General features: G+C 41.2%; 2 protein-coding genes across 2 annotated transcripts in view; one reads left to right on the top strand and one right to left on the bottom strand.

Annotated features, from left to right (window-relative positions):
• Positions 1-12,647, bottom strand: part of LOC138238066 (butyrophilin subfamily 1 member A1-like) — an 81,343-nt gene that overhangs the window by 55,979 nt on the left and 12,717 nt on the right. The window contains exons 5-7 of the mRNA XM_069187921.1: positions 11,762-11,869; positions 10,346-10,363; positions 10,031-10,057 (exon numbers count right to left, since the gene is read on the bottom strand). Coding sequence (XP_069044022.1) covers positions 10,031-10,057; positions 10,346-10,363; positions 11,762-11,869 — 153 coding nt within the window. The remainder of the gene's footprint in view (positions 1-10,030; positions 10,058-10,345; positions 10,364-11,761; positions 11,870-12,647) is intronic.
• Positions 1-12,647, top strand: part of LOC107075989 (butyrophilin subfamily 1 member A1-like) — a 179,330-nt gene that overhangs the window by 27,358 nt on the left and 139,325 nt on the right. The window lies entirely within an intron of this gene.

Below are 12,647 nucleotides of genomic sequence, written 5' to 3' on the forward strand. Positions count from 1 at the left end.
CACCACCATGGTAACTGGGATGTGTAGTTTTTAATTCAGTTTGAATTATAACTGTACGTACTGTCTTCATATTTGGCCAGGGCTTTAAAGAGAGGGCGCACCAAAAATATTCGGTGCCGTCGTCTCCACTTTAAAGGTCCCCCCGTGCTGGAAGAATTTCACCTCGGAACGTTTGCCCAGCGTACTAATATAGGCACATCCCGGAATTCTGACTTCACTGTGTAATGAAGAAATATTAAAGACTACTTAGCGTGGATAAAAAAGCTTGGATTCCCATGGACAGTATCTTATACAGTACACATATCTTTTTCTATTGTCTTTGTTGATCTCTTGAGGATCCTTGTGATATTTTGAGCTCTCGTTGAATGATAAAAGTGTCGCAGTTTAAATAATTTTCGTTGTTAGAAATTATGAAACGCTCTGTTAAAAGCAAGGGAGTTTTTATATTTTATATAGGGAGTTATAGTAAAAGAAAATGCCCGACGAACTAGGGATTGAACAGTTTTTCAGTGCTTGTACAATCGAAGGAAATGTTTAAATAAATGTGCTAAAGAAAAAAAAAAGTTATTCCTTTATCATATTGGTAGCTAATGTCCCATCCTTGTTAGTTAGATCAACGGAATGCTGTGGTGGGTGTTACTTTTTGTCGATGAAAAAATAAAGTCGTTACAAATAGTGTGGACCAGCGTAATACTTTGAGTTGTACTGGTGGAGCTCATCCAGCTGTGTCTGGATATCTTGGTCAAATATTCGGCTAGTGTGTATTGTCTGTTTGGGGTTCTGTAGCATTCCACACGGCTGGGCAGCTTGTTCCCCCTCCCGCTGTTCAGGGAGAAATTGGGTAGTGGTGTGTATTTTTTCTTTAAAATACCAATAACAGCAACATACAGTTTACATAATATGTTTAAGTTCCTAAATTAATATCGTTTATGAGCTTTATGACCTTCCTTATGTTCCTCTGCATTTTATGCTTAGCTACTAAAATTTCCCTTTTTTGACCGGGGTGGGGGACATTCGGGAATGTGAGTCTGATTAAGAACGAATAAAAGCATTTTATTAAAAACGCGTTTGCGTTTGTCTGGGTGCTGACAAAGTAAAAAACAATTACTTTTTGACAATGAAAAACTGTGTGTGTGTGTCTCTCTCTCCGCTGGCGTTTGTAATCGTTTTTATTTTTAAATACATTTTAGCAAAGTCATGTACCATAAAAGTATGGTAATTAAAAAACCATTAATACTTTCGCTGGAGTTTAAATAAAGTCAATGTTTTCTCTTTTTGGCTAGACTTGACTATTTAGCCATGAGATAAACAATACTTTGTCATTAAACAACCTTATCATAAGGTGCATTTATGAGAAATCTTATTTCTTATTTCTGAACATTATTACGCAGAAGACAAAGGTAGCGATTTACGTTGCATTCTGCATTGTGCTGCTGTAATACAGTTTAAAATAATTGAAAGTCTAAACAGTACCAGCTTTATTTATGGGTTGTAATTTTAAAAAAGTCAAAAACCGCACTCAAAATGCAATTTAGAGCTTTCTGGCAAGAGGAGACACCCAAATTAATACTGTAACATGCCACTGTTTGTGCATGAACATAGTTACTGTATACTGCTATTTCCTTAGATATGCGATTCCATGTTGTTGTTTTTTTAATCCCCGGCGGAACCGGGCATCCATAAGAATCAAGTAATAGGTTTATTCCATGCAGAAAAAAAGAAGAAAGAAAACACATTCTATAAGAATCAGCACTTTTATACAGCGCCTTTAAAGGTGGCTTCTCAAAACGCTTTACAGGATAAAAACAACAATAACAACAACAACAACAATATTGTATTTTATTGCACTTTGACAGATCGTCCTTAAATCAATTGTTGATTTAAAGTTTGACAGTAACCCTAACACTAACCCTATTTTATTTTTTCAAAGAAATGTTTGTTTAAAAAAAAAAGTCTTTGCTCTGGCTGGATTCGAACAGCCAACGTGTGATGGGGGAGTCAGGAACCTAACCCACAGCACCACTGGCAAAGTCACATGAGGAGTGTTGAAAAAGCCCTACAGAAACATTATCAACAGACCGTACAGTGTGTACTATTCTTGTGTTGTGGTACATGAATATAATTATATCGTTATTAATTTCTTTAGATTCCATATTATATTCCCTTTTAATCAAATTCTAAAAGTATGCTTGTTGACTCCGGTATCACGTTAGTTAAAGAATGTTTAGGGAGAAATGGAATACTGGTGTAGCGGCAATGCTTGTTAATAAGACAGAATTAAGTGTTGCTGTGCTTTCCCAAATGAGGCCCCATCTCTCTCTTCATCTCTGTGGTGCAGCACGGCCCAGGAGCAGAAAGGCTCCCAAGGGCAGGAGATTCTCGCAGCGCGCCTCCTGACCATCCTGAGACTCAGCCCGGACCAACATGTAACGGCCAGTGTGTCCGAGTGCCAGAACTTTCCTCTGTTCTAAGAGTCTAGAGCGGAGGTTGCCAGAGAGTAACCAGAGGATCCACCCGAGGTTAGCACCAGCAGCAGGCCTCGTGAACAGGTCGGAACTGTGGACAGCTGAATCACTATTCAGAACGAGCGCTTCATCAGGAACGAACCGGTCCTCTTCCTGACCTGCTGGGACCCACAGTCACTCTTCTCCTGTGCGCAAACTTTGCTAGTTAAAGCCAACACTAACTAGCCGGTCTTCAGAGAGCAGCGCAGAGCAGCGCAGGGTCTCCACCATGTCGCAAGCCAGAGAGCACGGATTGGACAGAAACAAGCCTGCAGGAGATCTGAATCCCCTGAGATTGGATGAGTATTCAACTTCACTGCATTACAGCTCGAGAATTCAATTGTTATCCCAACCAGTTGATATCAATTTAATCCCTAAGAGTTATGTACTTATTTTGAGTATCTAGTGTAGAAGTTGTGACCAAGTTCATTTACGAAACGGTCTAAATGAATGATATACCGAACGTATGTCTTCTTGATATGTGTAACTCTTTGTGACTAAATGAATATATATCTTTTGTATTCTGATAACCCTCTCGATAAGATCTGTTATGTTTACATGTTTACATCTGTTACATTACACATTCTATGTATGAATAAATGTATCCTCGTGTATTAGTACCTGTGTGTGTGCGTTGTTTGAATTATACCGCATGGTTGGATTATAGGACCATTAAAAGAATCATTTTGTGATTTCCTGCCACAATTATTAATTGTCCCAGTAAATGCCCAAACCCGTACAGAACTGGTGCCTCCAGGACAAACCCTGATCTGATAGGAGGGTCAGACTGAGCAACAGAACCACTTCCCTCCAGGACAAACCCTGATCTGACAGGAGGGTCAGACTGAGCAACAGAACCACTTCCCTCCAGGACAAACCCTGATCTGACAGGAGGGTCAGACTGAGCAACAGAACCACTTCCCTCCAGGACTGAACTGAGACTTTACCGTACAGACTGCTTCACTAGATACAGATTCACTAGATTCACTGTGGGACACTCCCTTCAGTCTAAAGAGACTCAGTTCCTCCAGCCTGTCAGTGTGGGACACTCCCTTCAGTCTAAAGAGACTCAGTTCCTCCAGCCTGTCAGTGTGGGACACTCCCTTCAGTCTAAAGAGACTCAGTTCCTCCAGCCTGTCAGTGTGGGACACTCCCTTCAGACTAAAGAGACTCAGTTCCTCCAGCCTGTCAGTGTGGGACACTCCCTTCAGACTAAAGAGACTCAGTTCCTTCAGCCTGTCAGTGTGGGACACTCCCTTCAGTCTAAAGAGACTCAGTTCCTCCAGCCTGTCAGTGTGGGACACACAGTCTGTCAGTATCTATTAGTCACTTTCTAGTCACCAACATTTAGTCTAGCAGACTAAATTGTAATTATAATTATTATTATAATTATTTAAATTAAAATAAGTATTTTAGTTGAGACCTAATATGGAACAGACCTTTAACAACATTGTTTTTACAACATTGTAGTCATAGAGACATTTTAGTCAAGCAGTTTAATTTATTTGTATAATAAAATGTATTTCTAAGAGAATAATTTACCAGCTCGAAGTTCGATACTCATTTTGTCAACAGTGTTTTCCGCGGTACAGCGCTGCGTCACGAAGTGAACAAAGTGAAATATTTCAGATGTGGTCGGAGATGCAGCATTAAGAGTCCTAACTGGAAGCTTTTCAGTTTGTTCTGAGAGTTTGGACACGGCAAGGATTAAAACAAAAGTGGCAAACAAGTAACGCATTGTAGCGCGTTTTGTTTCAGGACAGAGGAACAAAAATAAGCGAAATGAAATATATTTATATACTGTACATGCCAAAGTTTCAAAGATAATCTCTCAGATAATGATGTTGAATACACAAACTGCCGAAGCAGTGCAGTAATCTCGCGGTGCAGTCTCTCGTGTTTCAGGTTAGTTTATATATATTAAACACAGCTGAACACAACACCAGGAATGAGTTTAACTTCACTTCTTACTAGAACAGCAGGTCTGTCGCCATCTTCTAACCCCCCTGCTCTAGGGAGCGTCTCACAATTACCACACTAACCAGCACACAAGGGAGTGTGTCAAAACTACCTCTCATGACACAGTCCCACAGTCTGAGAGAATCGTCCACATGAAATGTCCAAACGGCAGGACGGAAGACAAGACTGACACGGAGCCCAGGTTTCTGTCTCTGAAGAAAAAAAAACTGCCCCTGGCTTTCATATGAAGGAAAGCAGAGCTTTCACTGGCCCATTACCACACTTTATTGGGAAATAAAGAAAAGACTAGAAAAGAAATCCCTGGATCACGATCAGAGATCAAATAAAACGTCTCTCACAAACCACCACAGTAAAAATAAACCCCAAATGAACATAAAATATTGAATATAGTCATGTAACCCTGTATTAAAGGGAGCCGGGTATTAGACTGGCTGTAGCTGCTCACAGACGCAGCGCTGCCTGTAAACTACAACTCCCATAAACACCCTGATCCACTTCCTGTCTGCGTCACAGTCCCTATTCCTCCTGGCTGTGGTGACGTCAGCGGGTCCCTCCCCGTTCTGGCAGCTTCACGGTCACCGGCGCGCGCAGGTGGGACTCACACAGGATTTCATTTTTAAAAGTTTATTTTCTTAAAAATGGGCAAAAACACAGCAGGGTTTCCAGAGATATTTACAAGTCAGGAGTACAGCAGGCTGGTAGCGAGTTATCTCGCCCTCTCTCGTACATGTTATTTTTCCCCGTTTAAATGTGTTATAGTAAATAAAAAAATTTAAACACGACACAACATCATCATTTCTACAATTACTACTATATTTACTATACTATATTTCTGACCTCATCTCACTGCCCGTCAGTAAACCCGTCTCCCAGTGTGAGCAGTGGACAGAGAGCTGGGAGAGAGTCAGCCTGTGTTCATGAGTCAGTGACGGGTTTAATCTCCACACTGACAGCAGGCAGCAGCTCAAGGTCTTTATCTGAATCCACAGTCCAGAAGACAGGATAGATCTTCTCCCCCTGAGGGAAGACCATGTCAGTGAAAGTGTAGACATGAGCTCTGGACTCCACTGTGTAAAAGGAGACCTTCCTCTCCTCAATATCCACACACACCCCCAGCTTCCTGGGCCACATACTGAGGGGGAGAGGGGTCTCAGGGTCAGTGAGAGCAGAGAAATAATTAGAGTAAAGAGACTGGTAAGAGTCCAGACACCAATATCCCTGCTGGGGAGAGAAGCTGAACCTCCCTTTCCTCTCTGCAGACTCTCTGGTCACTCCTATTGTCCACCAGTCATTCACCTCCACCTCCCAGTAGTGTCTCCCTGAGGTGAAGGCCTCCCTGCTCATGACACAGGGCTCTTCATCAAACCTGTAATCAAATCTGTCATCATCATCCTCCTGTTCCTCATCATCCTCATCACTATCCACCTCTTCCCGTCTCACTCTCTTCCCATCCTCAGACAGGCTGAGCTCACAGTGAGCTGTATCAGGGTCCAGAGTCACAGCAGCTGGGGAATAAAACACAAACATCACAACAGGCTCCTGCCGATCACAGTCCAACTCAAGTCCATCAGACTGTGAAATGTCTTTGTCCCCAAACACACCGAGAGAGAAACACCAGTCAATTACTAATGACTGCTCTTCCCTTCCAGAGAAACGACATCTTCTTCACTGTTTCACTAGTGTTACACATGGGAGTGATCCCAATATCCTCTAAATACAAACATTAAACACTTGTTTTCACAGCGATGAAACTTTATTTTTTTAAACGACATTATTAATAAACACAGGACCGACCGGACTGCAGGAGAAACTACAGCCCGACCACTCGCTTTCAAACACTTCACAACCCACCACAACGACCTGTATACTGTAAGAAACTGGACAGCCTGTCTGTAAAACCGGTTTATTTCAAATCCCAGTTCAGCAGCTCGTTCATCTTCTCTGAGACCATTTTCCTGACGACGCAGAATAAAAAGTGCTGAATTAAAATACTGAATACTGCTCGTTTTTACAGAAAAAAATAAATATAATGGCAAAAGCAAAGCCTTACTGAAATATAAGAAAGCCATCACACTTACATGAAAATGCCAAGAAATATCCAAAGTATTCAGTTTAAAGCAGAAATAACACATCCAGAAAGACGAGAGAAACAGAGGCGCTCATACTGACTTCAGACATCGCGCTCACTGTCCGCCTCTCTGATAGGGCACACCAGCTGTCAATCAGTGAGCTCTGACCACTGAGAGATGGGGGGCGGGGCTTATACATGTCCAGAGCGAATGGGGGTTTTAATCGATTCAAGAAGCTTTATTCGCATGACTAATGAATACTGACTTAATACTCTCCTCATACTTAATACCTCACTGTAAACTCTTAATACTTAATAAATACTCTCCATACTCTCCATCTATTTTCTTCCGGTCAATCTAGTGAAGATCAAAGAGATTCTTCTCAGTTCTTATTTTTTTACTCCTGGAGAATAGAAAGGCTGTAAAAAAGAGCCTGTCCAGTATAAGTAGTCTCTTAATCATTGTCTGTAGCTCAAAACTACTAATAATGAAGTAGTAGATATGTTTCACATGGCCTGGAAATAATGAGTATCTACATTTGCTACAACTTGAAATCTGAAAAAATGAACTGTTACTGTTTTGAGTTGTTTTTTTTTTGGAGTGGTGGATATTTTTTCCTAGTGTGTGTACTGAGTAAGATATATAAAAAAACTGAGAAAAATCTGATGTTTCAGACTTGATGTCCAGGTGGTTCCTTGACCTCAAACCCTGAGCCAGGCCTGGACTCTCTATCCTGTCCAAGATACTGCAAGATGTTCAGAACACAAACACTCCAGGTGGAAACAATCTTTGAGGGGCTGGGGGTTAATGAGGTTCAGCTCCTGAAAACTGGAAACAAGTAAATCCTGACTGAATCACAATTTTAAACACAAAAAGCAACAACATGAACTGTTTAGAAATAAAGTTTATCTGCATAATAATGTTTATTATTCCCCCAGTCTGAACGTGCTCTGTATAGAAGCACATCCTGCCTGTTCTGTGTTTGTATGAACATCCTATTAACACTGACAGAGGAAAGAGGGAAACAGAAGAAGAAAAGGTGATTTTATAATGTTTCTTCCTGCTGACCCATCAGCCTGTTGACATGTGAAGAGAAGCAGCCATTTCTCAGACAAGAGAGAGGCCTACAGGCCCCAGAGGAGCCCCTGTACCAGAGTCACACTGCTGCCTCTCACAAGAGGCTGTGTGTCTGTGAAACTGCAGGGGAAGAGTACTGTCATTATACCATCCTTTTATTCCAACCTTTAACAGTGTTTCTCTTTAGGATTTGAATGGCTTGTTATTATGAGACTGGCTCTGCTCCTGAATCCTCCTGATATTCCACAGTTTTAGCAGTCACTGGTTCTGCCACATTCAGCCTGTAGACCCTCATTCAAGAGTGAGCAGAGACCAGAGCACGTGGCCTTCAGGGAAAATGAGTTTTCTATACTGTCAGTCCAGGAGAGACTCTGGCCATTAGACTGAAACACAGGACAGAGATAGTAATTCCCACCATGATACTTTGATTGATGTTCACAGCCCATATGTAGGATGTTACAGAAACATGAGATTGAAATACATCTCCTTCTGTTTACAGACCATCTCACACTAAAGAGACCTTCTGGACTCAAGAACTCAATAACCCCAGACACTAGAGCTTAAAACAGCATCTGTCATCAAGAAGAGACAGACCTACCTGCAGCACTGCACAGCCACTGCCATTCTGAAACACAGAGATACAGACACTGTTAATCACAGACACACACTGGAACACAGAGATACAGACACTGTTAATCACAGACACACACTGGACCACAGAGATACGGACTCTGTTAATCACAGTCACACACTTGCAATAAGTATCAGTATAGTCAGTACTGAGTTTCACACAGTGTACATACGTGATTTAGGGATAGGAGCTCGCTTCACAGCATCTGCAGAGAGAGAGAGTAGATCTTTATTATGTTAAAGACCTTTATTGCTTCTTACCTGTTATTATACCAGAGTTTATCCTACAGTCTGCAGTCAGTCCATTTCAGGATCCCCATTCTCCACTGCAGTGTGGATCAGAGTGTCAGTGAGTGTGAGCAGCAGTGGCTGTAAGACTGGAGTCTCACTCAATAAGACTGAGCAGCACAAGGCAATAAGACACACAGACACATCACAGGACACCCTGGAGTCTGGTGCTCGAGCCATTGAGAGAGATAAGAAATAAACATAGTCTGCAATCTCCAGCACTGAGGGATATTTCATATTTAAATAACCATCCATTGATACTGAATTCTGTTCATTGTTCAGTCAGATGAGTGAAAGTGTGGGCTGCTCTCACACAGACTAAGGGTCCTGTACCCACAGTGACCAGTATCACTGACTGAGTGACCTGTACCCACAGTGACCAGTATCACTGACAGAGGCACAGAGACAGTGAGAGATGACCAGTCACACTCCATGGTGAGCACATCTCCACACCAGGCCTGATCCAGGAAGACTGACACACAGACAGGGGCCCAGCTCGCTGAACACAAGCAGTCAGAGCAGTGTCACACTGCTGAGCATCTATTTTCAAAGCAGGGGACCCTATGCAGGTATGATCACGTGTAAACAGCTAAATCCAAGGTCAAGGTCTTAAAACTAACAGAAGGTCAAAAACCAAAAGGGAAATTTAAACCAAAAAATACTCAAGTCTAAACCCAGAAATCAAGGTGGAAAAAGCAAGTTAAAAATCCCAAAACCTAGATGGAACATTGGGAAGATATCACAATGAAAGAACCATGTAGCTCTCAAGGTCTAACTCACTACTGAGCTCTGTGGACACAGAGCAGGGTTTAAGTAGGCTGGAGGGGAGGTCTGGTGATGGGTTAACGAGGTCTGATTAACCTACTCCTCCCCAGACCAGATGAGGTACATGCAATCGGCTTGGGTGCCCTCTGGCAGGATGCTGGTACTGTAACAACCAGCTGTGTTGTTCCAGCTCTACAGACACTGTGTGTAACAGCAGGACACAGGCAGGACCCCCACAGTGTCAAGATACAGTCTGTTCACTCAGGACAGGGGGCTGATGGCCTGTTGTCAGTCTGTAGTGAGACTTTTCAGAGAAGAGTGAAGAAAGCAAAGAAGACTGATATTCATACAAGCAGCATTTCTTACTTTATAGTTTGTGCTGCCAGTTAGTTTATTTCACCCATGCAAGTGGTTTAAAACTAAAGTTTTCATTAAAATATTAACTTTGAAAATGTGCACTGGGACCAAACTGAGAGGGAGTCAAAACTGTACAGGAAGTTCTCTATTTCTCTGTAGCTTCTATTGCTTTTGTAAATCTTCACAACTGATCAAATACCTGTGTCTATTACTGACAAAAATAAAAGAAGGATACACTTCAGTGTAATATAGTTCATTACAGTAGAGTACAGTAAACTGCAAAACAACAGTGCACTAAAATATAATTCATTACTGTTTATATTGGTGGATCTGATATCTCACACACAGAAAATCACTTACCCAGTTCTGTGAGGATGACAGGAATGGCTGGAAATAATAAGACATAATTTAGACCATCAGAGCTCTGGTGTCTGATGACACTCAAATTGGTTTAAGTTTTCAATTTCAAATTGGAGGTTAATAGCTCTTTCCATAAATAAACTGTCAATTATAAGAAAAGTGTAAATACAGTATACAAGTTGTTCTACGTGGACCTTGTATTATAATAACATACAGTACAATTCGGTTAGAAAACTGGTGCAGGATCATTTACAGAGGAGCACCTGCTGAAATCACTACAGGACACAGCACAGAGAGTCTGACTGATTTACTCACCATTGAGTTTCTCCTCCCCTGTAAAGAAACACAGACAGGACAGTCAGTGACACAGGACCAGGGCTGCAGAAGCTGAAAAAATACATTAACCATGTTTTCTATTACAAATATTCTATATTTCACTGAACAAAAGAACATAAGAGACAGAATCCTTGCAAGTCATTCTGCCCGTCTAGCTATGTTTGACAGTAATTGATCCACAGATCTTATTCAACCCTTTCTGCTGTGAACTTCCACATAACTGACCCCTCTTACTTCAATTCTCTCTGATAGATTGGAAAGTCTGTCACTCTCTCCAGGTCATCTGTGATTTCTGTGATAGATTAGCGGGTCCGACACTCTCTACCATTCATCTGTGATTTCCCCTTTAAGGGTCCCCACCCCCTCCTGTCACATGATCATGTTTGACCAATGAACAGAGAGCTCATGAATACACTGTTCCAGACTGAGGGAAAGTCACTGCCATCAGGGGTGAAATAGACAGGAAGGGTTGGGGGTCTTTGAATGGGCTTGACTATGGTGACAAAGACAGATACTCTGGAATTAGAGGACTGCACTGCTCTGTAAGTGAATCCTTAAACTACTGCAGCTGTGTGAGGTTGTCAAATCTTATTCTAATATTAAAATGTAAATATTTATTCACCTGTTAGTGCCTTTCTGCATTAATCATACTGTACAGTAGCAATAAACAATCTCATGAAATACAATGATTACACACAACTCTGCACAAACTACTGTACAGTGTTTCACAATATTGTGTAACACTAACAGAAATATTTTTATTTCATAGAGTACACAGAATTATTAGAAATTGTGTATAAATAGTAATTAGAAAAAAGTTAATTTTATTTTACATGTTGCTTTTAAAAACAATATTATACACAGAGGCTTTAAGAACATATTGTACTGTAATTTATAGCAATTGTAACAATCCTGGAGCCTGAGCACCTGACCTTCATCGTCCAGCTTGCCCTCTCCTCTCTCTATAAACAGAGTCCAGTTTCCTCTCTCTGGCCATCACTCTCTCCCTCTTTACCTTCTTCCTTCCTGTCCTATCTGAGTGACCAGCATGCCTGTGTCCCTAACAAGGACAAGAAGCCAGTTCACTGCGAAGGGCTGATTGTGGCTCACTGGTAAAATGCAGTGAGTTTATCTCAGGGTTTGATGTGTATTATAGATGTTTGTATTATAGATGGCTGCATCTGTAACTCTCCTGGAGGGTAGTTCTCTATCAAGACTAGAAGATGCTCTGGCTCTTGAGCTAAAAGTTTTCGTTTTTTAGTTCCTACTGGCTGCATTGTAAATTGTCAGTTGTTCTCAAGAGGAATGTCCTGAGCTGCTCATACACAGGGGAATTTTAAATCCTTCCTGACACAGACATTCAGACACACGTGACTATATATAATGAGCACATACTGTCCATTCTTCTCCACTGGATCACCAGAAGTACTGATGCTGCTACAGTAACAGCTGCTGTTAGGAAGAGAGCCACCATCCATCCAGAGGGAGCAGGGAAATAGTCTCCTGGAAAACAGGACAGGAATATTATCCCACAGGCACTGTCACACAACTGTTAGGGTTTGTTACTGACAGTGTGAAGTAAGATTTTTGTTCAATTTCTAATATAATGTACACATACTGTAGAATTCATTTTTATCTGTACATTGATCCAGCCCTATATAGATCCTATGCAATATCATACTCTCCTGGGTAATATCACGTTGTGTCTACTGCTCAGGTAGTATTATCCTGCTCTTATCACTCACATTTTGTATGGGTGTGAGTTATACTCCACTGCTCTGAGCAGTATTGTCCTGTAATTGTCACCCCCATTATTTCTAAATGGTTATCACACTTTATTAGTACTGTTGAGCTGATATCACTATTTGTTTTTTATGGTTGTGATGTCACTCTGCACTGGGTAGTATTATTCTGTTAGGGTCCATGTGTGTCAGGTCTCAAGTCTCTGTACACATGTTAACCAGGAAGGCTGTGTCATTATGTCTTGTAAAATAATTTAGAACCCACAAATAACATCACAATCTGACAAATCACAACTAATGAATATACAGTATATTTTAAATGATTAAAAAACAGAATAATATTATAATTGACAATATTGCACAGGTGTCCTTCCTATAAAATGACAATCATATTACACAGGTATCCAACCCACACAGATGGCTGTCAGGTCTTCCTTATCACTGACCACTGTCAGACTGGTCAAAGGTCATTAAACAGTCATGTAAGACCAAGTCTGTGTTCGACTACATCTGCCTGTGAGACAGATTTGATGGATAAA

The sequence above is a fragment of the Lepisosteus oculatus genome, chromosome 4 (genome assembly GCF_040954835.1).
Source record: "Lepisosteus oculatus isolate fLepOcu1 chromosome 4, fLepOcu1.hap2, whole genome shotgun sequence".
Classification (NCBI taxonomy): Eukaryota; Metazoa; Chordata; class Actinopteri; order Semionotiformes; family Lepisosteidae; genus Lepisosteus; species Lepisosteus oculatus.